Raw genomic sequence first — 24,916 nt, 5'->3', positions numbered from 1 at the left:
AGTTGAGTCCACTGTATGTAAATAATAGATTAAGTCATAATTTGTATATAAATTAAGTCATACCTGTGAGATGGGACACTTGCAAACCACTTGGCTGGCTCACCAATTTTTTTTTCTTCTTTCGCAATTACGAATAATGCACTTTGTAACCATTTCTCATTGATTGACGAAAACGCACTAGCCTGCTAATGTAGAAATAAGTAGGAGGAGCTTTTTGTTCGCACCGAGAATGAAGACCAGAAATGATCTGCGATAAACTTACTGGATAATTCTATAAACTGTGGTTTTCACTTGGGGTCTTTGTCTGGTCTTTCAATCTTTAGCACCATTACTGTAGAATATATTAAGCAATGGTGCAGAGAGTGCAAGAAAGCCCACTCCAACTCGCTTTTGTACTGCTGAAGTCCTTGAGGCTATGGTAGAGTCCGATGAGGAAAGCTAATTCCAGTCGTTTTTAGATACAACAGGTCTCAAAATCTTAAGACGCTCCTGCAGTGTTAGCAGCTCTGCCGTAAAGGCCTTAAGATCTTTTGAGGAGAAACTGATAGTCTATCTTTTAAAGTGTTGTAGAGCTTTCCCGTAAGGTTTTTCTTCTTCATTAATTTACATAAATACAGTAGTGCAAATTTATATAAATCCTAGTGACGGGTGCAAAAGTGCAATTTTCTTATATTACACCTTTGAATTATTGACAGATCCAGATTTTCTTAGGGGGGGGGGAGGATCGGCTAAGAAATAAAATTAGTATTCTTGGGTTGTGTGATTATGGCTAGTTATAGTCCAGGATTTCACTACCCTTTCTCCTTTGGGAATGGAGTGTGAAAACGAACCAACATAATCAAAAGCATGTCCACTCGTATTCTTAAAAAAAAAATTAAAATAGTAACAATTTCTATGATAGAGCAATTGCATGCGTGGAGAAAGTGCTTTCTGTCGCAAAGCAACGGAAATTTTTAAAATAAATTGTCAAAAACTACAATTGTCGTTATATTTGCATCCCTTTCAAAACCTATTCAAGAGAAGAGAATTATTAAAGAAAGTAACTATGTATCAAAGAGTCTAAGTTCCTTTGAAATTCAGAATTTGAGAAATTTCATATTACTTATATACTTAAGAATGAATTTGGTGGAGGGCATAGAACAATATTTTCTAGCGCAAAGCACCGTAAGAATTTGCGAAGTACCCTTAAACCATTAATTTGTCTTTTGAAAAATTTTCACACAAATTGACTTGGAAATAATTAATCTTAAAAGGCTGCTTTAAGCTGCAAGGTAACAAACAATTTTTTTAATTGACAGCAAGAACTGTCATTTTCTCGTGCTCTTCTTTCTTACTTTTGTTTAAGATGACTTACACACATCAGGATAGACTAAGGAGGAAAGGGAAAGCATGGTCTGGAGGGGAAGATTGTCCCCTACCAAATCAACTATATGCTCTGCTTAAGTACTAATGACTTTGAGCTGACTGCGTAATTTCATGCTAAATTTTTTTTTCTTTTTAATGTCTCGAAGTCTCGAATAACTAGTATGTATTATAAACATAAGAGTGTATTTTCGGAACGGGAAAATGGAAGAAAAATAACCTTAAGGAAAAAATTATAGCGATATTTATGTGTGCAGACAATTTTTCGCCCCTGTATTAGAAAAACTGCTCTTTTTTGCGGGAAAAAATGCTGCAAGAGTACTAGGTTTTCTCAAAAGTGTTACCGCCACAGAAAAGCACTACCCATGGCAAGTGTAGTTTTTGATCAAAAACAAATGTTTTCTGTTTTTGCCAAAAGACAGATCAGGAACAGAAACGTGTCTTCTGTTTTTTGTTGACCTGTTCTGTTTCTGTTCTGTTTTATTCAAGCCCTGTTTATTTTTTTCTGTTTCTTCAGAAAAACAGAACAGTGCTCATGCTTATTCAGTGAGGCCTCTTCCAATTTCCTAAAGACCGGTATGACAAGATCGCCCCTTTGGAAAATCAGAAATAAAAAAAAATCCAAGAGGAGAGGCATATAATTGGAGGAAAACTTTGGGACAAAGTTGTTATCTGCTATTGATATTCTGCTAGTTGCACTGTAGAATTTCGGAACCCTTCTGATTAAACGAGCAATAAATGCATATGGAATATCATCGAGCAATAAATGCGATCAATATCATTATTAAAGCATCTATTATTGAACATACGCCCAACTTTAATGAACAACTTCTTTTCCTCTTTTTTTGTTTCTGACTTGCTAATTCAAATAGCCCAAGAACAAATTCTAATATGGAAACAGTTCTCTATCAACAACGGCTTACTTTAACACGGAATCCTGAAAGAATGTTTTCCTGCTTGTCTACATTTTTGCCCATTTGAGGATGCTTAATTGTCTTTGTTTGCTTGAGTAACGATGCGAGGGATAGTAGAGACTATAATCATCATTAAAACTCTCTTGTCAATTTGCGCTAACATGGCAATTTGCTCTAACCCAAACGACATTAAATAACTAAAATCTATTTCTTTTTTTATGCAAGAAATTCCTTTTTAAAAATAGATTAATCCAAGCAAATAAGTTCGTTATGTATATTTTAAGTTGAAGCTGGCAATAGAGTTGCAAGAAACTGTTGGCAAACACATTTACACAGCAAATGCAAGTAGCAATTAAAATAGTTGCTTTAAACAGATGTAATGTAATCTTGTACAGAAAGCTAAACTTTTATTCTAAAACAGTTACAAAATTCTTTTGAATATTTTCTTAATTGTTAAACAAGAATGAAGACAAAACAAAGCCAGATTTTTTTTTTAATTTGGAAGCTATTGCAAAGACAAGCAACTTAATGAACGAGAAAGAGACAGGAACCACTAAGGATGAAATTGGTAATCTGCACACACATTGTTTGTCCTAGAAATAACCACAGAGGGGGAAACATTATTGAACTAGGTCTATATTTGACAAGAATTCTAATTTTAGGAGTTGGTAAGATACGCTCAGACAAGGGGAGTAAGAGTTCTCCCAGAATTCGACGCGCCTTCTCATGTTGGTAATGGATGGCAATGGGGACCAAACTATAACCTAGGAAATATGGTGCTATGTGCAAATAAGGAGCCTTGGCAAGTAAGATTGAATTAAAATGTTTATATTTTAAGAAAAAATTGGTTTATAAGTCCTGAAAAGACACAATTGACGCTAAAGTTCGAGTCGGACAAAATTGACTTGGACTGTACTGTTCTTGTGCTAATATTTACAAGGGTGGGCTAAACGATATACCTCACTGCGTAGCATTTTCAGTGCTGGGAAATGAAATGCTCAAAATTCATTTATGTTCATTTGTTGGCATGATTCAACAATAGGTATAAATGAATCTTCTAGCCACTGCTACATATTAATCTGGGGACTAGAAAAGGGAGGCATTTTGTAGATAAGCAAAACATAATGGTAGCCTCTTGAAAAAAATAGCAACACCATATATAGAACACCTATTTTCCTGATACCTGTATATAAGAAATTCACATTATCGTTCTGGAACAGTGAATTTCTACACACTAAGTCGACATTAAATCCTATAGTACTTTAAAATACTGAATCTAAGAGAAATAGACGTGTGGCAGTACCTGCATATTTTACTGTTTTCGCTCCTAAGAAGCGAAAGTTAGCTTCAAAGTCAGTGGTGTCAATTCAAAAAGATTCAGTGAGGGGGATGTATTTTCCAAAATCTAAGGAGGGAGGCAGAAACTTTGAAAAGGGCAAATTCGATTGGAAATTGAAAGGGCTAGTGTCCTTTTCATTAGTTGAAAGTGATTGGAGGGCAACTAACCCCCCTCCCACACCCACCATTTCCCCAAACACTTCCAATATTTCTTGAGATAGCCCTTTTTTTAGCGTAGTTAAAAGGCTCAGAAATTATGTCTTTGAGAATGACATTCCCCCCCCCAAGCCCTCAGGGCAAGGGTTGTAAGCAATGCCCTGGGGCATATAAGATTTTTATAGAAAGCTTAGTCCTGTAAACTTCGGAGGGGGCTCATTGGATTGGTAATCAGAAGATCTAGTATCCACCCCCCCCCCCCCCCACACACACACATCTCTATTTTCCCCAAATGCATCTGATAGAAATTTTGAGATGGCCATTTGTTGTCGTAGAAACTTCGAAAAAGGCTCAAACTGAAAGGGCTACTGCCCTGTTTAATAGTCAAAAGTGATTGGAGGGCACCAAGCCCCCCCCCCCCACGCCAATCAATTCCCAAAACATATCAAATCAAAATTTTGAGAGAGCCATTTTGTTCAGTGTAGTTCAGAGGTCTCAATATTATGTCTTTGAAGATGACAACCCCCCCCCCCTCACAGCCCTCAGTGCAAGTGTTGTAAGTTATTCCCCGAGGGTATATAAGGTTCTTATAGAAAGGGTGGTCGTATAATTTCCGAAGGTGGCTCATTGTATTGTAAATTGGATGTTCTAGTGCCCTTTTTAAGAGTCAAAGTGATCGGGGGGCAGCCACCCCCCTCCCCAGATTTTATTTTCCATAAAAGCATCTGATAGAAATTTTTGGGTTGGTATTTGAACAAAAATAGTCCAAAGATCATATGAAAAAGCCTATGGGGTTGACAGAATCCCCTAGATCTGGGGTTAAGGGTTGTAAGTTATGCCCCAGGGGTATATATAAAGTTTTTATGGAAGGGGTGGTCGTGGTAACTTTAGAAGAGGTTCATTTGATTGGAAGTGTATAGTTCTAGTTCCCTTTTAGGAGTCACACATGATGGAGAGCAACTACCCTCTCCCCCTCTCCTGGACATCCTCTTTTTCTGAAACGCAATCAATTGAAATTGTAAGATAACCATTCTGTTACCAATAGTCTAAAAGTCATGTAACAATGTCCTTAGGGTGGACACAATCCCCTAGAGTTCATGGGTAAGGGTTGCAAGTTATGCCCAGGGGCATATAAGGTTCTTATGGAATAGGTGGTCGCATAAACTTTGGATCGATGGAGCTCATCTGATTGGAAGTCGGAAGTTTTAATGCCCTTTTTAAGAGCCAAAAGTGCTTGTGTTAGAAATACCCAGTCCGTTGAGAGGAGTGTTGAGAGGAACTGCATGCTCCATACTTGATATAGATAAGCGTTTCCCTCATAAGAAATACTTGAAACAGGGCATACAACGCTAGCTGTACACAAGCACTAATAATTTTATATATTTTATGTAATAATTTTAACACAATACTAACAATTTGGAATTTTTTACGTTTTTTTTTTACTTTTATAAATAAAAAATTATCAAAACTTTAAAGAATAAATATCAGTATACAAACTGACAATATCAGTATAATATCAGTATTAAACTGACAATCCACGGTCATTTAAAGTAAAGCGTAAATTGTGTTCTGGCCTTGAGAAGGCATAGGGGTTATAAGCCCTACTCATGTTAATTTTTGTCCGTTTGGACTTTGCCTCGGCTATTTAATGTTGTTTATGTTCGTTATGAGTTTTATTTCTTTATTGATGGCGATCCGTGGTAGCTCTACGCTTGGATGATTATTTGACTTCATTTTTGCTCATTTTTGGTTTAATGGAGCTCTCTAAGTTTCTATGAAACTTTTTTTGTGGGAAAAGTTTTTTTAATTAATTATAACAAATATTTATGCTAGAATATAAAGCTTATCAGCTTTAACAATAAGTAATAAGAATAATAAAGCGATAAAAAATGCAGAGTACTGCTAATACTACTAATAACTCACTGCAGCACCAAGCAGCCAAAGGCCACACAGTTACGCACGCTCATCCTCCATCCCAGTTTATTCAAGGCATCCCTCTTTATACCCTCCCAAGAAGTGCCTACTTCTCTCAAAGCCCTCGTCAGAGCTTCCTCCTACCCCATTTGGGGACGACTCGCTTTTCGTTTGTCCCTAGATGGCTGGCCGAGAAGAATGATCTTTGACAATCTATCCTCCTTCATCCGCAGAACGTGTCCTAGCTACATCAACCTTTCTCTCATTATAGCCCTAGAAAACAGGATAGAACCATATAATTTTCGAACAGGCACTGTTTGAAATACGTAAGTCAGGTGGGTACCCGAAATAATACGTAGACAATTCCTCTTCAAAACATCTAATAAATTCTCCTCCATCTTTCCGAATGTCCATTTTGCAGAACCATACTTGAAGACTGTCATCTCTGTAGCTTCCAACATTCTAATCTCTGTTCGCATACTTATCTTCCTGTTTTTCCGAACCACTTTTTTTCATCTGTATTAAAAACTTCATGGACCCTGACTATTCTACTTCAAACATGTTCATTGCATCCACCCTCTTTACTAATAATACTACCTAGGTAAGTTAAGCCAACTACTGAATTGAACACCTCCTTCCCAGTCTTAGTGATTTAGTCTTCTAAACATTGTGTTTCGAACCGTCTTTTGCAGCTTTGGGGTCCGAAAACCTTGAGAAAATAATTCCTATTCCTAGCAGGGATTCATCAGCATAACCTAAGCCTAGGTGAGTTTAGTTTCCCATTTGATTCCATGCTCTCCCTTAGCCTTTGCCGTCTCCCTTAATGACTCTGATTTAAACCTTATTTAATTTTCGTGCTTTGAAATAGACCAGAAAGTTGTGTGGATTGGTTTTCTTCTGCACAGGAGCATGCTGCGCACAGCAGCAAGTTTTTTTTAAGCCTTGTTGATTTTTTTTCACTGTTTGTCTGGTGTTAAAGGGCTACTTTTTTCTCTTTAAAATGATGCTTTGTATTAAATACGTGGATGCTCATAGTGTTTTCTTTAGAAATATTGTGTTCAACCACCGTGCGGACAGCTAAATCCGGTTAATGAAAATATGTACAGGATTCTAGAGGAGGTTTATAAGGACTTCAATGATGTGTTTGATTCCGACATATTTCATATGGGTGGCGACGAAGTGCTAATGGTATGCTGGAACGAGACACAGGAGATAATCAACTGGCTGGATGAAAATGGCAAAAACAGGTGAGTTTGATGTGAAGCCTATCTGTTTATTTGGTTCTAAGAAATGAATAAAAAAATCTATTTGAAGCTGAGCTATTTGAACTCAAAAAGAAAAATGTACGCTCTGTATTTCTATGGATTTAGTTAGGCTTATTTTGTAATATGTTCTGTTAAAACTCTGTTTGGAGGTAGCTATTATACCAAAGTTTAGGGGCATACCCTCCTTCCTCATCACAAAACCAAAAATACAACCTGGTCCAGGCTGAATCATCTAAACAGCAATGCGTGTAGAATTCTAATTTGGCTCAGAAATTACTAGTTGCTGTATATTGATAGTACAGCCCCAGGGTCTTTTGTTGTTTTAGGCTTGCCATTCCTTTTAGAAAAAACCTAAATTCTTAAAATACTCACAAAAATAGATCTTTTTAAAAAAAAAAAAGAAAAATAATAATTTAAAAATATACTTTTGCAGCTGGAACTACTAAAGCGGCATTTTTGGAAAATTTTGAAAGAGAACCTGAAACCCCTAGAAAATTCTGATGAATCATGATGCCAACTGACCTTATTTCGAGGCAAAAGGTTCTAATTTCTGCAATTTGAACTCTTTTTTTTGTATTTATATTTTTTCAGAAACCGCGTTTTTAGTTATTCCGAATTTTAACGTTGTTTTTCTAAAAATGCTAAGAAAAACGGTTTGTTAATTTGAAGCATTTGAGATTTTATTTTTATTTATTTTTTTTTTTTTTGCTGTAGACTGGCATTAAGTTTTACAGTTGTTTTACTTAAAACACTTTTGAATGCCCGAAAACAGCTATTTATTAATTTAAAGTTTTTTTTTCCGATAGCCTTTCCAGACATTGGAGCTAGAAATCTTATTGTTTTAAGCACACACGAATTAATAAGCTGTTCCACTTTAAATATTAGTAAAGATAACTTCAAAGATTATTAAAACTTTAATGTAAAGGGGGAGGAGGTATAAAAGGGGAATACCCCTCAATTACAGGGTAATTTTCATTACTTTAGACTTTGGTTTCGGTCTTTACTTTTATTTGACTAAACCTGTTTTTTATTTATGGTATTTTTTAACATATCCAGGGCTCTCCTAAATATAAAGCGGATACCAACACCATCCCTCCTCCTATCTGCCACTATTCACATAAATTTTAAGCTTTTTCGTAAAATATATATTGAGAAAAAGAGCAAATCTAATGTATATTCTTTTCAAAACAAAATGGAATTTTCCTGGATAAACAGTTTTTCAAACAGAGCTTTCATTCCGTCAGCAACCACACTGCACGCTTCATCCTCTATTCATACATTCTTCCAAGTTAAGGGAGCCAGATGTTGAATCTATAATCATCTGAATGTTTATCCAGATCATCTGAAGCACCTCTCTTCAAAATTTTGAAAATATGGGCCTAAAAGCACTTTCTTGAGATCTTAGATATCCCCTCCCTATAAAAGAATCCAACGATGTCCACGCTAATAGGTGGTAAGTAACCGTGCGATGTTTTATAACCGTTTCTAGATAAAGAATCTGGAATAACAGTGAACATTTTATATTTTGCACGTATCTTTAGGAAGGAGCCATATATGGCTCCTTTCTACTTGGGAGCTATACAAATTATTACTTTTTCAACACTTCTCAGAATTTTTGCTCCATAGTATTTTTACCCTGTTCGAGTTAAAATTTCTATTTTGAAGGACAGAATGCCAGAAATCGGTTCTTTACTGTAGTGTTACCTCTTTTTTCACTTAAAAAACATAAAATATTTTCGAAATACCCTTCCAATGGCTTTGCTAATCTATATCTACTAATTCGGTTAGGTAATTTCTGAAAAAAACAACAAACACGCATGTATGACTATCCTTCTCTTGAAAACTAAATAACTTTCTATTTTTTTCAGTAGTAACTTTAGAGTTCCCATACATTATGAATTTCATTGTGTAGATTTCAACACGATCATACGACTTATTGGGGATTTTTCAACCAGATAGGGGAAAATATATAAATTATCACGTATAAAAAGGGTTCGACGAGTAGAATGAAAATTAATAAATAAAAAGTCGATGTGTTGATGCCTAAACTGTAACCAAAGCTTCGTTTTTTTTTAACCAGTTAGATAAGTGTGTTGTATTTTTATAGGGTACTTCTATTTTGTCTGGTATTTTGGATGATTGGCTTCGGATCTTGCCGAAAGATCTCAATTACACTTACACACACCATTCAAGTCACGTGTCGAACCTTGACCATGCAGTTTCTTCTTCAAATCTCCAAGTGTGTCCTGTCAACGTCGTTACTGACTTCCAACTATCCGACCACCTTATCTCTGCATATATTTCTTGTCCTTCTGCTCAGTCTACTCCCACCCCACAACCACATCAGCCTCAGGCCCAATTTTACAGAGATTTGAAAAATATCCAAGGTGATCTTTTCGCAACAGTTACTAATTCTGTCCTACATAAAATTCATCTTCCTTTCCAGCTGCTCATGAGAAATCCGCAAGTCGATAAACATGAAATACGGGTGTTGGTAGATATCTATCTTGCATATATTTGCCATGCCCTGCGATGCGGAGAAAAAGCCGCTATACCTCTTAAACGTATACGCCAGGGTGTCACGAAGTATTGGTTCAGTAACCCAAGCCTAGTTGAAGCTTGGAGAAAATCCAAATTTTGGCAACATTTGTGGCTCCAGTGTGACTGTCCTCGCTCTGGCTGGGTTTTTGACATTCGTGTTTCTACCAAAAGATAGTTTGAAAGAGAACTATTTACCCACATGAACCAGACATTTTAAGAGACGTCCCACCAAGCTTTTCTGTCCCAACCTTCCTTCTGTAGAAATGTATCAAGAGATCCTCCTAGTGCCCACCAATCAGCTCAAGTTATTCCTGATTCTGAGTGGAATTCATACTTTTCTGCTGAATTCTCCCTGCCAGATGCCGCCCTACAATCCGAATATAAAGATAAGCGTGATAAATTTCTGTCTAGTTGGCTAACCGACAATTTTGTTGTTTCTGTTGATTCTGTACTACGAGCAATCCAACGCCTAAAACGTAAGAAATCTTCTGGCATCGATAAAGTAAGTGCTCTTCACAATCTGCATGGAAGTGAGCTGCTGGTAAACCATATGGCTCTTTTCATGAGGATAATTGTTACCCAAGGATTTGTACCTTCTTCTTTCTCGATTGAAGATCTCTCTCCAATTCCAAGGAAAGGTAAACTCGCCACTCAGTGCTTGTCTTTCCGCCCTATAATGGTGGCTACTACCTTCTGTAAGCCTTTCGAATTTCTGTTCATTGATCATTTGAACGCAAAATGCTATGTGTAACCTTGCCAATTTGGATTCTAGCCACGTCTCGGTTGTGCCCACGCTTTTTCGGTTGTCGCGAACGCATTGGTCGATGCTGATACATCAGGTGAAACTCTCGTGTTTACGATGTTCGTAAAGCGTTCGATTCTCTTATTCATGCCGCTATGTTCCTCCATGCGAGATTAGTGAAATTATTGCAACGCTATAATCTGAGTATGCAAAAACTAGGTCTTCAGTTCAATGCTGAAAAGTCCGAAGTTGTATTCTGCAACAGGAAGCAAGCGTCGTCTGGGGATATTGCTTTCGGAAATATTAGGATAAAGCCAATAGATCGTATCATCTACCTCGGTCTTCCCATTACTTGGTCAATAATGCACATGCGGCAACTGTTAATTGCTCACATTGAATGTAGAGGTGGGTTATCATATGCTTCTTTTGTAACGAATAAGTTACGTTTTAACCGCCGTCTTCTTTCAAAACTTATCAACTCTGTCGTTCTACCACATTATCTGTACATATCACAGTTTTGGAAAATGATCACAATATCTGACAAGTCAAAAATTTGTTCAGTTTTCTTCCGGTTCGCAAAATATCTTTTACGTTTTCCCCCTTGGGCCCGCAACTCTTATCTAATAAGAAAATTCAGCATTGCTGACCCTATTATAGCTGTGGAAAAGCGAATTCGCGCTTATAATTCCCGCTTAACGAAGTTGAACCATCCTTGGTCGTCGGTACTAGCCCAGTAGTTAAGATTTATTTGTTGTGTTTTTTTTTGTGTTTGTTTTTGCGCTTAGTGTAATTGCTGCAACTTTTAAACTGATTGATGGATTTAGTCTCTTTTCGTACGAGTCCAATTTAAGTGACGCTGGTTATTTTCAATTTTGGTATCAATTTTTCTCTGATAATATACTGCGTATATTACTAATAATTTAACTTTTTATTAATTATCCATTCTTTTAAGCATATTGTTTTAAGTAAAGATGCAAAAAATCCGTGACTGAATAATTTGCTTGTTTCTGATAATTATGTATATCGCAGTTAATGAATCATTTGTTGAGTGATCTGATTTCAATACCAGCGGGCAAAACTGTCGTTTAATTGCTTTTTCTTTTCTTGTCATATTTAAACTAGTTGATACGATTACACTACCACTACTAACCACTATCCAAAGCACCAAGCCGCTTGAGGCCAATATAGCTGCGCACGCTCCTCCTCCATCCCATTCTATTCAAAGCCTCCATTTTTACACCCTCCCATGAAGTTTCTATTTCCTTTAAATGTTTCTTTATGACGTCTTCCCACCCCAGACGAGGAAGACCTGCTTTCCGTTTAGCCATAGACGGTTGGCCAAAAGGACAATCTTCGGCAATCAATCATCCGCACAACAGGCCCTAGCCATCTCAACCTTTCTTTTATTATAGCCCTAGAAAGCGTGATTAAACCACATTTTTCGTACAGCCTACTGTTTGAAATACGGTCAGTCAGCGGGGTACCCAGAACAATCCGTAGGCAATTTTTATGGAAAACATCTAGCAAATCTTCATCCGCTTTCGGAGCGCCCATGCTTCAGAGCCACATTTGACAACTGTCATCACTGTAGCTTCGAATATTCTAATCTCGGTTTGCAGACTTATCTTCTTATTCTTCCAAACGTTATTTAACGCTTTCGTCTAGGATGCTTAAATCATCAGCATAATCTAAGTCCAGTAGAGTTTTTCCTCCCAATTCGATTCCGTGGTCTCCCATTACCTTTCCTGCACTCCTTAAGACAAAGTCCATCAAATTAGTCAATATAAAGGGGGATAGAACACCACCCTGCTTAACTCCTGATTTAATACAAAACCAGCTGCTAACCTCATTTCCTACCTTAACCGCAGCAGTTTTATTCTCGTACATAGCACTAATCACTTTAAAGTATTTGTCTGGTATACCATACAAGGAAAAGAACTTTGCTAAAGCTCTTCTATCAACAGAATCGACGCTTGCTCATAATCTATAAAACTGAGGACCAAAGGTGTTTGACAACTCAGGCACTTCTCAATTATCAGCCTAGGAGTGAAAATCTTGTCGACACATCCTCTACCTTTTCTAAAACCACGCTGTTCTTCACTTAAAACTTTGTCTACAGCAACTCTCAGTCTAAAAAGTATCATATTATTAAGTAGTTTGCTACCTACAGAGACAAGACTATTACTTCGATAATTACCACACTTACTCTTATCACATTTCTCATAAATTGGTTTAATTAAGGTTTTTCTAAAATCGTTAGGTACTTCCCCTTTTACAAAAACCATATTTATAATCTTCAGTAACTTATTTCTAACCTCAGGGCCTCCATATTTAAGAAACTCATTTACCAGACTATCACTACCTGGAGCCTTATTATTTTTTAATCCTTTTAGTACTGTCGCTAATTCTTCCTCACAAAACAAATCTTCTTTCACATCCAAGGTATCACAAACTTTTTCATTTTCCTCTATATCTTTTCCTGCAACTCTATCTCGATTTATCAAATTTTCAAAATGTTCTGCCCATCTCTCTTTAACTCTTTCCTTATCACTAATTGTGGCCCTGTTCCTATCTTTAACTGGGACAAGTCCGGATTGACTACTCACTCTTTCAATTTATTAACATCCCAATACAATATTTTACTATTATGTCGTCTAGCTGCATCTTTCAGATCCTCGGCAATTTTATCCATGGTCTCCACTTCCCACCTCCTTAGTTCATATTTTAAAGCTTTTTCCACTTTCTTTACATTACTTTTGTTTTCATATGATCTACTACTCAGATGATTTTTTTACACACCCCTTCTCCTCTCTATTAAAGATAAAGCCTTTTCACTAATATTCTTAGCTGAAGTCCTAATTTTCTTCCCTAAGACACCTTCAGCAACTTCACAAATTGTTTTTCTAAAATTATTCCAGCCATCTTCCACATGGTCAAATTTCAAACTCTGAAGTTTAGTATTCAACTGTTCCTGGAAAGTTTCTCTCAACTTCTCAACCTGGAGTCTACCAACTTCATAACTTCCCGGGAGGTACTTACCCTTCCGAAATTTCAGCTTTAAATTAGCTGATTTATATCTTAGCTCCAGCGTTTGTCACTAAAAACCATCATTTATAACTGCTAAGTTTATGTGTATTACTTCTTTCTTTTTTTTTTTTTTTTGTTTATTGCTCCGTCTTTTCTTTTTTTTTGTATGACAGGTTTTTTAATAAATAATAATAATCTAACGAAGCTTAAAAATAGTTGACTATATTAACAGCGTATTTTTTTTTATTAACTGCCTGTGTCTTTAGGAATAATTGCGACACCGAAGGGCATAAAAGCTACTAAACCTGGGAAGCTGAATATATATATTCTGAATCGATCGACTATCAAAAAAATTTCATTCTATTTCATTCGGCAGAAATTGTTGTTTTACGATGCAAAATGATAGAAAATGCTATTTTACGGTGGCCTGATAGTCAAAAATAAATTTGTAATTTTGTTCGAATTCCTGATCTCCCTATATTCTAGGGCTACTGGCTCAAAATCATTAACTCTAGAAAAAAAAAGCATAAAAATAAACACGTATCCATGACCATCACTCCCCACATCCTAAAAAAAAAATACAAAATGTAATATTTTTCAAGACTGGGCCTTAATATGTGTACTAAGGTTTTCTAGTATGCTAAATTTTCCGTTGTATTTCTCCCCCAGATTACCTCCCTTCGTAAGGGTGTTTCCCCAATCTTTTTTAAATTAAGCAAATTCTCTGAGGCTCATATTTTTATGGAAAAACTTTAAAATGTACTGATTCTACGTATTTGGAATCAAAATAGAGGCTTATTTTTTGGATATATATATATATATATATTATAATAAAAATTTCATTTTAGAGTTTCAGTTCCAATTAGAACAAGTTCCTCTTTGCTTACAGTCCGTTACTACAAACTTTTGGGCTTGACAAAATTTATATTATTTTTGTATTGTTAAAAAAATTAAGTCATACTATTCTGACTGTCAACCATGTTTACTCATTTTCTTGTTAATTTAAGATAAATAACTATCCCCACGAAAAGATTCAGAACCATATTTTATCTCTCGTGCATAATTCTAAAAGAGTTTCGCTATGGTGCTATGCTTTGGCACAGCGATAAGGCTAGGCGATAGATGACAAAAAACTCTATAAATTTTAAACAAAGCTCATTTTTAATGGAGATGCCTAGGGCCTGTAAGCTTTGGCATTAAAACACAGTTCATTTAATCGTGGAAAATTTTATAAATACATAAAGAAAAATATAATCTAAGATCAACGGATTTTTACACACATACAAAAAGACACTATTTCTCAAAAAGCTCTTCGGGAAAATAAGGATCTTTTTCCTTTCTCATCAATTCTTTACCCTGAATCATGCTCCTCAGACCAAATAGATCATCAAATTCGCCATGTTTAGTCTCATAGCTATCAAGCAGCACGCCGAATGCATTTTCTAAAAGTCGTGTTGGGGTGGGTACGACTCCCATATTGAAAGCAGTAGCTATACCCACAAGAAAACCCAGTATAGCTAAATACCATCCAGTAAACTCAGTGGGTATTAAAGGAATAATATTCCCAGCTTGTCTTTTAAAGACAGAATGAACTTCGGGTGCCTTATGAATTGTCGCCACATCTTGAACAGGTGTGATCAAGGCAGTATCTATTACTGATTCCATTCCTTCTCCTCTGCTATTCGTCAGAGATTCTCTTTTGTTTAGAATCCCTGTACTGGTCCGTGCCACGCGAACATGCTGATTAGGGTTAGAGATAAGAGGATAGTTTCCAAAAAAATCCCAGAGCAAATGGTCCCTATCATCGTTAGTTGTATCTTTTCCCGACACATAGGCCATATCTGTTACATGTCGCAAATATGGATCTAAAATTAGAAAGTGAATTTGTTTGAGAATAAACGTAATGAGAGAAATGTAGGAAAACATTCTAAAATGATATGCTGCGGATAAAGGCTTAAAATCATCATAAAATTGGGCAGCTATACAGTAGATTGGGAATAGTAAACATAGCATAAATGGTGGGCAAACCTTATAATCTGGCTATAATTTGCTCTGCTGTCCTCCCCTTGAGAGCAGCTCTAGTAAGCAGTTTTTGCAATTATCTCAAAAGTTTATAACGTCAGATTTACACTGACGCCCTTAGACGTGATTAAATAAAAAAAAAACAAGTTTTTTAAACTGAAAGTAAGGAGCGACACTAAAACTTAAAACGAACAGAAATTATTCCGTATATGAAAGGGGCTGTACCCTCCTCAACGCCTCGCTCTTTACGCTAAAGTTTTTTATTGTTTTAAAAAATAAAGTTGTGAGACAGAGTCAAACTTTAGCGTCAAGAGCGAGGCGTTGAGGAGGGGACAGCCCCTCCTCAACGGAATAATTTCTGTTCGTTTTAAGTTTTAATGTCGCTCCTTACTTTCAGTTTAAAAAACTTGTTTTTTTTATTTAATTTCTGATCGTTTTTTAGTTAATACAGCTTTTATTTTGGCTAACCGTCATTAAATAAGTAAACAAAATTTGCATAAAATTTTTACTTTTCTTTTGCTAAATGGATGTCTTTACAAATTAACTTACGTAACTAACTTCTATATTCGTATATTTTTCTTCTGGCAAAAAATACAAAGTTGCAGATTTTTGCAGATATGAGCTTGAAACATATGTAATAGGGTTTTCTGATACGCTGAATCTGACGGTGTGATTTTCATTAAAATTCTTTCACTTGTAGGGGATGTTTCTCCCCTCTTTAAAAAATCGAGTAAAATTTTCTCAGGCTCGTAGCCTTTGATGAGTAATACTAAACTTAATAAAATTTATATATTTAGAATCAGCATTATAAACACATTCTTTTGATACATTTATTGGCATCAAAATTCCGTTTTTAAAAGTTTCGATTACTATTGAGCCGTATCGCTTTTTTTTTTTTTATTACGTATATGTTATTACGTATATGAGGGGGTTGTCCCCTTAGTCAATACCACGCTTTTTACGCTAAAATTTAAAAAAAATTTTGATTCACAAACCCCTGAATCACAAAGGCCGTTTAATTAGAATAGATAGCTCTTTTGAAAGCACTAAAAAAACTGTTGCGTAAAGAGTGAGGTATTGACTTGGGGGAGAACCCCCTCACATAAGTTATAATTTCTGTTCGTTTTAAGTTCTAATGTTGCTTCTTACTTTCAGTTGAAAAAACTTGTTTTTTTTAATTTAATTTCTGATCGTTTTTTAAATAATGCTTGGAAATCCAGCGCCCCCTTCATAGAAATGTCCCTTACCCCAAAGAAACATACTCCACGGAAAGATTCTCCAGAGTAACCCCCTCCACTAGCCCCCCCCCCCCTCCAGAAAAAAATCATTCCTGAAAATGTCTGTATACTTCCCAATAAACAATAAATAATGCTGGCAAGTCCGGCACCCCCTTCATGGCAATTTCCCTTCCCCCAGGAAACCTTCCTTCATGGACAGATCCTCCAACATAACCCCCGACACACCCTTCCCTCCCACTACCAGAAAAAAAAACCTGAAAACTTCTGTATACTTCCCAATAACCAATACTATATGTTAACATTGGGTAAAGTTCATAACTTTTTGGCCTCCCCCTGGGAATTTGGGCGAATTAAGTCATCCTAAAATACATATTTATCATATTTTCGACCATGCTGAACAAAATGGCTATCTCAAAATTTTGATCGGGTGACTTTGGGAAAAAAAGCGTGGGAGGGGGCCTAGTTACCCTCCATTTTTTTGGTCACTTAAAATGGGCATTAGAACTTTTAATTTCCGTTCCAATGAGGCCTCCCACGATATTCTAGGACCACTGGGTCGATAAGATCACCCCTGGGGAAAAAAAAATAAATAAAATGAACACGCAGTCGTGATCTTTCTTCTGGCAAAAAATGCAAAATTCCATATCTTTGTAGATAGGTGCTTGACACCTCTACAGTATGGTTCTCTGATACGCTGAATATTACGTTGTGATTTTCATTAAGGTTCTATAACTTTTAGGGGGTCTTTCCCCCTTTTTTTGAAAATTAGCCAAATTTTCTCAGGCGCGTAACTTTTGATGGGTAGCACTAAACTTGATGAAAGTTATATATTTGAAATAAGCATTGAAATTTGATTCTTTTGAGGTATCTATTGGTATCAAAAACCTGTTTTCTAGAGTTTCGGTTACCATTGAGCCGGGTCGCTCCTTACTTACAGTTCGTTACCACGAACTGTTTGATACCACTGCAACCTGGATCAACAACGAACTAATCTATAACGCTTTTTATAGTCTTACACCAGCTGTGATATCAGTAACTCTCTGTATACAAATAAAATTTTCTTAAAAACTTAAGAATAAAAATAAACATTATTTTAATAACCGCGAATTCATTGAACAACAAATACAAATAACGGATAGATGTATCTGGTAACATTTTGGTATCACCAGCTATAATACCAATAGTGAGTAATATTTAATATTAAATTGTAAAAATCGCGCTTCACTATTGCTCGAAATGAAGAATAAATAAACCATAATATGAACTCCGAAAATCCGGTTATTTCTCTCTACACAACGGAAAATGTCAATTTACGATACACAATGAAATAGGCAAATAAGCAAAAAGATACTTTTTCGCATTTCCCCCCTGTGTGTGACTTTTACCCCTGTTTCCCCCCATTAGGGTGATCGAAACGATTGTGTCCCTGTCTCATTCGAAAGAGCACATCAAACTGCATATCTGGACCGAGTTTCATACTTTTTTTTCCAAAGTTATACGAACCATCTTGTTTTGTGGACTAAGCGACTAGACTACAGGAAATGAGCCACGGGAACTTTTTTTCTCATCAATTTGAAACTTAAAGCCATAAGCCTTTTGACCAGAGGCGTCGTTTGGGGGGGGGGGGGTCATTCGATTGAAAATTGAAAGTTCTTTTGTCCTTTTTAAAGGTCGGATGCTGCTGAAGGACAATCGGTCTCCCTCTTTGTTCTTTATCTGCTATTCAACCCTCCTCTAACCAGTATGATATCGGATCAGAATTTTTCAGATATCTGCTTTGTTCCAAAACTTCGAAATGTCTTATAATTTCGCCTTTTGGGTTGATATGATCCTCGAACACCCTATGTTAAACCCTACCTTGACCTGTTATGATAACTTGAACCCCGAAACACAGCAACTATTCTGCCTATATTTTGGAATATTGGTAGAATATTCCAAAATTATTTATTTCCTCTTTCATTTCATTTCTTTTCATTATTCATTTGTCATACTTTCTGTGTAGCTGCTCAATTTTGCATGTGGGTGGCATTTTTCAGGGGGAGGGGGTACGCCTATTACCGCACGAAACTACGGCTAAACAAAAATTCTGACTTAATATTTAATTTTTATCCATAATTTAAATTACAACCAAATAATTTAGCTTTTCTTAAGAATAGAAGTCAAAACGTGTCTTTTCTAAGATTTTGTTTTATTTTCTTGCTAATGTTATGACAAAACAAAATACACTGTTCATATCGTCTTTTTCATTAGTTAACTGACTCTTGTAGAAGACTATTACTTATCATCACAAGGATGTAAATACACCACTCTTTTCTCAATTTTAAAGTTGATTCCTAGCGATAAAAAACATAACAATACGTTTAATGGTGTTTGTTTATAATTGATACTAACCACTATGATAAACTGTTTCCTAATATATAATACTTAATGTCATTGCAATTGCAAATCTGTCACAGTTAATTTTTAAAGTTACTATTTTCGTCCTCTGAGATTTGGTATCTCAGCATTAATAGCAGCATATTTGTGGCAGGATTTAAACTTGCTTTCTTAAAAGTTCAAATCACTGAAATCTGCCAAATGACGGAATTGCAATCTAATTAGTTTTAGAATATTTATTGGAATTTATCATTGCGAATTCTCGCATTTGCATTTGTCAGGCCATCTGAATAATCGATATTTAGGGTAAACTACAGTGCTAGAAAGGATAGCATTTCATTTCACTTCTACTTAGTGAGGAGGTGAGCAGTTGTATCCTTTGGCCTAAACATAGGCTTTGTTTCTGGTTTGTAGCCCCCCCCCCCCTATAATCTTAAAACCTTACATAAAGCAGTGTATTTGATTAATAGCTAAACATACCTAAATGTGACGATTGAATGCCGAACCCCTCTCGAAATTAACTTATGCCCCTCTATAATTGTCCCAAAAACAGCCAACCCAAAAAGGTAAAACAGCAAAGCCGTTACCTCAGATTACCATTATTGATGCATTCAGATCATGAATCATGATCTATTTAAACTTTGTCGATGTGTGCAAGTGTTTTTTTTTTCAATCTTATCAATATACCTTTTGTTTTTATTCAGCTGTACAATCTTTAATTCGTTTTTTGGCATATTTCCGTCTTTTATCTCACTTGTTGCCCGTTTTCCTCCTCGTTCCTGCTTTCTTCAGATTTTTACACTTTTTCCTTGACGCAATTAGCTCTTTTTCCAACACTGGATAGTTCTAGTCCGGATATTAATTTTCGTCACTGCCTTCTGGCTGTAATTGTTTTGAAGGAGAAATTAGTTTAATCTAATAAGATTAATTTACTGCCTCTTTATTAAATTATTTGATTACCTACTATAGCCCTTTAAAATTACCGCGTTATTTGTCAGTATTTATTGTAAGCTTTAAAATATATCTTATCATTTTGATACTCATTTTGGTTTGATTTTGTGAATGAGTGTTTGAGATAAAGTGAGAACTGATTTCCATCAACTGATAAGAAATCTTTTATTTCCATATAACCTATTTACTAATTCCTAGAAAATAATAATTTTCAGGTTCCATAATGCTTGCCTTGCATTGGCTAACGTTACTTGCGGGGCAAAACTGGAACATTATATACTAGTAACAACCAATGAGGCTCATGAGGGCTAAGGATGACAAACACCCACCCCCTCCTAGACTGCATCTAGGGCCTACGGGGTTATGGGATTTGACCCCCCCCCCACCCGATATTCTTACCCGACTCGTAAAAACGTAACAAACAATCATTTAAACAAATATCTTGTGCATTTTTGTGTTACCCCCATCCCTCCCCCAAAAAAAATCCTGGATACATTATTGGACCCCCCCCCCATATTCAGAAACTCTTAAAAATATAGGAAACATCTACATAAGAAGCGTTAAAAATTGTGTTTTTTTCAGTTTCATATTCCATTTGTTGAAGGGGTCCTCTCCCCTTCAAAAAGATAAATGAATGCTACAGAAAGTAGTGAGGTTCGGGCTGACGATGAAAAATAGCTCCATGACAATAAAATCCAGCTGCAATTTGAAAAAAAAACAAACTTTAAAACAATGTACAAGAAACTTAATGCTATCACTATCTGGAAGTATTTTGCATGCAAAGAAGTTAAGTATTTCTGTACTTCCAAACAAAAATTTAATGATAGTTCACAACATATGAATTTTTTTAATGCGTTTTTAATAATTCATAGATCACGACACTGTATTGTTTACTTCTAGTTTCTTTTTTCTTCGTTGCTGTCTGAGATTCTGTCTCATTATATACAATCGTACATAAATCGGTTGCAGGTGAAATTGCCGGAAAATTATAGCGGTAAATATCTGGCAAGGTTTCCTTTACCAGAACCAAGAATACATATTGACCAAATAAGGCAATGTCACGAACATTTTACAGATGTTCATAAGCTTGTGTCTCAGAAACGTCCGTCTAGTTCTACGATGGCGATGCAGACTTACCTACCCTTGAGATCTAGTTGTAAATCGATGTGTTGTTTCAATTGCCTCGAGGAAAAGCCAATGTGGATATCCGCTTAGAAGCCGTATGCCTACATTAATGCTATTTTATGTGGTCCTGTGCCATCCTTGTCGTTGAATAACTTTTTTCTAAGACAGGATAGCTGAAGAGTAAAAGAAGAAATGGACTGATCGAAGATAAGGCAAGTGAGATGTTGTATCTTGACTGTTCACACTCAAGACGAAGCAGCACCGCCTCTATTACAACCACTTTGCTCTTCTTTTTGTTTCTTCATATTACCGGTCCCTTCATGAATGGACGATTTCTCTCTTTTCCTCTATTTTTCTATTGAATTCATATCGAAGTACCTTTGTTTTTGAGTAATATCGAATCCAGCACCGATAGTCGATCCAAGACGGCTATCAGGCAACTAAAACTTTTTCTAACAGTCTCTAATACTAAAAACTGGGTCTTTTTTCGTCTTATTTCGTAGGATATAGTATTTAGGCATTCGCTCGGAACTAAATTTTATTTTAGATTATATAACATCGTTTTCCGTTAAATTGATGTCCAAGGTGACAGGTATAAATTTATCCATGTCTCTATGTTAATCCACATTTAATATTTATTTCCTGTTTAATCACATATCTCTTATTATTTTGTTTTCTTTGTTTTGACAACGGCTATCTGTCTAATAGCTGTATTATTCCTGACACATAAACTTGCCTGCCGCTCTCCTTATTTGTTCGAATTATTTTGTTTTTCAATCATGGAAGGGCTAGGAGAATTCAGGTCAAAACCTGAACTGTTTTTGAAGTATGAAGAAATTGGCCCTGTATCTATCTATTAGTTGACTTATTTTCTTACTTGAGTATAACTATGCCATTTTAAACTTGCAGAACACAAGATGATTTTCTGGATTTATGGGATTACTTCCAAAAAAGAGCAGTTGGTCTCTTAGATTTGGTAACAGGTGAACAGAAGCCTGTAGTACTTTGGACATCTGACTTAACGGCTGAAAATCACGTGGAAAAATACTTGGACAAAAAGTAAGATCTTTGGGTATTTAATATTACAATAAAATATAGCAGCTAGTTCATATAACTTCAGAGCATACCTTTTCGTCGTCCCAATATGCCTCGTAGAGCATATTGTGTCATAATTATGTAGAAAATAGAAATTTTGGGGCCGGAAATCCATTGAAATCTTCAACCAGTACTCCTTATTAACTTGGGCTGGGCTATTTGTTATTTTGTACCATGCATTATGTTTTTTTTTTATTAAATGCGCAATAGAAAAATATAAATGGTAATGCTTTTATAATGCACGTTCTTTTAAAAGATAAATTTCCAAAGAATTGTTTTTTCTTCTTTTTTTCCATCTAAGCAGCGTAGTTAGTGAGTCCTCAAGATAATGATAAAAAAAAAACACTTTAAGCGTAAGCTTTACTCTAGGTGTGAGAAGAAGGCATCATATGCAAAATAATTGATTCTAGACCTGGTGGTTATACGCTTGGCATTACAGTTTATTCACGGATAGATAGACACAAGAATCGTGAGTATTACAATTCTAAAACTTAATTCTAATATGGTTACATCTGATGTTAAAAATTCTGGGTTGTGTGAAAGGAAGATATTACTTTTGTACTCAAGCCGTTTAGAGGGTTTAAGATCGAAGGATGGGGTATGGTAGCGGAAATTTTGTTTGTAAGCCATGATTAACCTCGATATATATATATTTTTTTCTTTTGTGCTAGTAAATGTTATGACAAACAAAAACACAATTCCCGAAAAAAATCCTTTTTGTGAAGCACAAATCATGCTCTGACCTTTTGAAGGTTTATTGAGCGTTAGGCCTAATCTAGTTTGCGGTAAAGTATGTTGCTTTTAGTTTGACTTGATCATTTGTTTTAATATCTAATCGTTTTCGGGTTCATTTATTCATGCATAGTAATTTATGTACGTTTTAAATTCGAAATATCTGTTCATCCTTGGTTTTAACATGGCTCCTTACTTTTCTAAAAAACTTCTTTTTTCAAAGTTTTGTTTAAATCAACATCTGTTGAGATTAAGAAGATATCATATTTATTAAATTGGTACTGGTATTTTATTAAATCAACAAGTAAGCTACATGAAGTCAATAAATCAAAATTCAGTAAATTGTGATTAGTCGACGCAAATTTTTTTTTGTGTGTGTGTAAGTCCCGTCAAGATATGGTTATGTATAACTATTTAAATGTGTGGTAGGCTATATCTTTGACTGAGGGCATTTAGTTTCGATATCATAGGCAGTACAATAGCGCTGCCTAAGTAAAGAACGATGTTGGCACAATGTATTATTTATTTGTTTCTTTGTTTATACCATGGTACTTCACATCCAAGAAACTGTCGTAGAAACTTCGAAATAGGCTCATTCGATTGGAAATTGGAAGGGCATGTGCCCTTTTTAATAGCCAAAAGTGATTGGAAGGCAACTAACACCCCTTCCACGCCCACCTTTCCCCAAATACATCCTATCAACATTTTGAGATAGCTGTTTTGTTCAACGTATTTGAAAGATCTGGAAATTATGTCCTTGAGGAGGACACTCCCCCTACATCCCTCGGCATTTATGCCCTGGGGGCATATATGGGTTTTATATATAGCGTTGTCGTAGAAACTTTAAAAAAGGCTCATTCAATTGGCAATTGAAAGGGCTAGTGCCCTTTTTAATAGTCGAAAGTACTTGGACGGCAACTAACCCCTCTCTCACAACCTCCATTTCCCCAAACATATCCAATAAAAATTTTGAGATAGCCATTTTGTTCAACGTAGTTTGAAGCTCTGGAAATTAGGTCTTGTAGGATGACAACCCCAGAACCCTCAGGGTAAAGATTTTAATTATACCCTGGGGGTTATAAGGTTTTTATAGAAAGGGCTGTCGTAGAAACTTCAAAAAGGGCTCATTCGATTGGAGGTTGAAACGGCTAGTGCCCTTTTTAATAGTAAACAGTGGTTGGAGGGCAACTAAACCCCCTCTCAGGCCCACCATTTTCCCAAACACATCGAATCAAAATTTTGAGATAGTCATTTCTTCAATGTAGTTGAAAGTTCTGGAAATTAGGTCTTTGAGGATGACACCCCCCCCCCTCAGCCCTCAGGACAAGGGTCGTAAGTTATGCCCTGGCGGCATATAAGGTTCTTATAGAAACTGTTGCTGTAGAAACTTCAAAAGGGGCTCTTTCGATTGGAAATTGAAAGGGCTAGTGCCCTTTTTAATAGCCGAAAGTGATTGGAGGGCTACTAACCCCTCTCTCACGCCCACCTTTTTCTCAAACACATCCAAACAAAATTTTGAGAAAGCCATTTTGTTCAACGTAGTTTAAAGTTCTGGAATTTATGTCTTTGAAGATGAGAAACCCCCCAAACCCCTAGGGCAAGGGTTGTAAGTTATGCCCTGGAGGCCTATAAGTTTTTTTTAGATAGTATTTTTTCGTAGAAATTTCATAAAGGGCCCATTCAATTGGACATTTAAAGGGATAGTGCCCTTTTAAAAGGTCGAAAGTGATTTGAGGGCAACCATCCACTAAAAATTTAGAGATAGCCATTTTGTTCAACCTAGTTTGAAGTTCTAGAAGTTATGTCTATGTACTTTACTGAAAAAATTCTTTTAAATATTTTCATTTGCGCTTTACTGAAAAAAATATAAATGTTTTTACTTTTATAACTTTAATCAATCAAATAATATTAATATTTTGATTACTAAATATCAGTATATGTATATTAAACTGACAATGCACATTCATTTCTATTTTTTTCAGTAAAGTGCAAACTATGTTCTGGCCTTGGGAAAGCATAGGGGTTTTGAGCCAAACTTTTGTTAATTTCTGCTCGTTTTGAGTTTGACTCGGTTATTTATTGTAATTTCTGTTCGTTTTGGGTTTCCTTTATTTATCG

The 24,916-nt window shown here is 35.8% G+C and overlaps 2 protein-coding genes across 4 annotated transcripts in view; one reads left to right on the top strand and one right to left on the bottom strand.

Annotated features, from left to right (window-relative positions):
• The window catches only part of LOC148944361 (chitooligosaccharidolytic beta-N-acetylglucosaminidase-like), a 178,632-nt gene that overhangs the window by 98,315 nt on the left and 55,401 nt on the right, over window positions 1–24,916 (top strand). For both annotated transcript variants that reach the window (XM_089100337.1, XM_089100338.1), the window contains exons 7-9: window positions 2,939–3,082; window positions 6,732–6,931; window positions 21,881–22,030. In XM_089100337.1, the coding sequence (XP_088956463.1) occupies window positions 2,939–3,082; window positions 6,732–6,931; window positions 21,881–22,030 (494 nt within the window). The remainder of the gene's footprint in view (window positions 1–2,938; window positions 3,083–6,731; window positions 6,932–21,880; window positions 22,031–24,916) is intronic.
• LOC148944362 (uncharacterized) overlaps window positions 14,433–24,916 on the bottom strand; it is a 50,961-nt gene continuing 40,477 nt past the window's right edge. For both annotated transcript variants that reach the window (XM_089100339.1, XM_089100340.1), the window contains exon 2: window positions 14,433–15,124. In XM_089100339.1, the coding sequence (XP_088956465.1) occupies window positions 14,553–15,124 (572 nt within the window). In that variant the 3' untranslated portion in view covers window positions 14,433–14,552. The remainder of the gene's footprint in view (window positions 15,125–24,916) is intronic.

This window comes from Artemia sp. Qi Xiang Cuo, chromosome 14 (assembly GCF_049724085.1).
Source record: "Artemia sp. Qi Xiang Cuo chromosome 14, ASM4972408v1, whole genome shotgun sequence".
Lineage (NCBI taxonomy): Eukaryota > Metazoa > Arthropoda > Branchiopoda > Anostraca > Artemiidae > Artemia > Artemia sp. Qi Xiang Cuo.
Note: the sequence above shows the minus strand (reverse complement) of the source record. Positions and strands in the feature narration are given on the sequence as shown.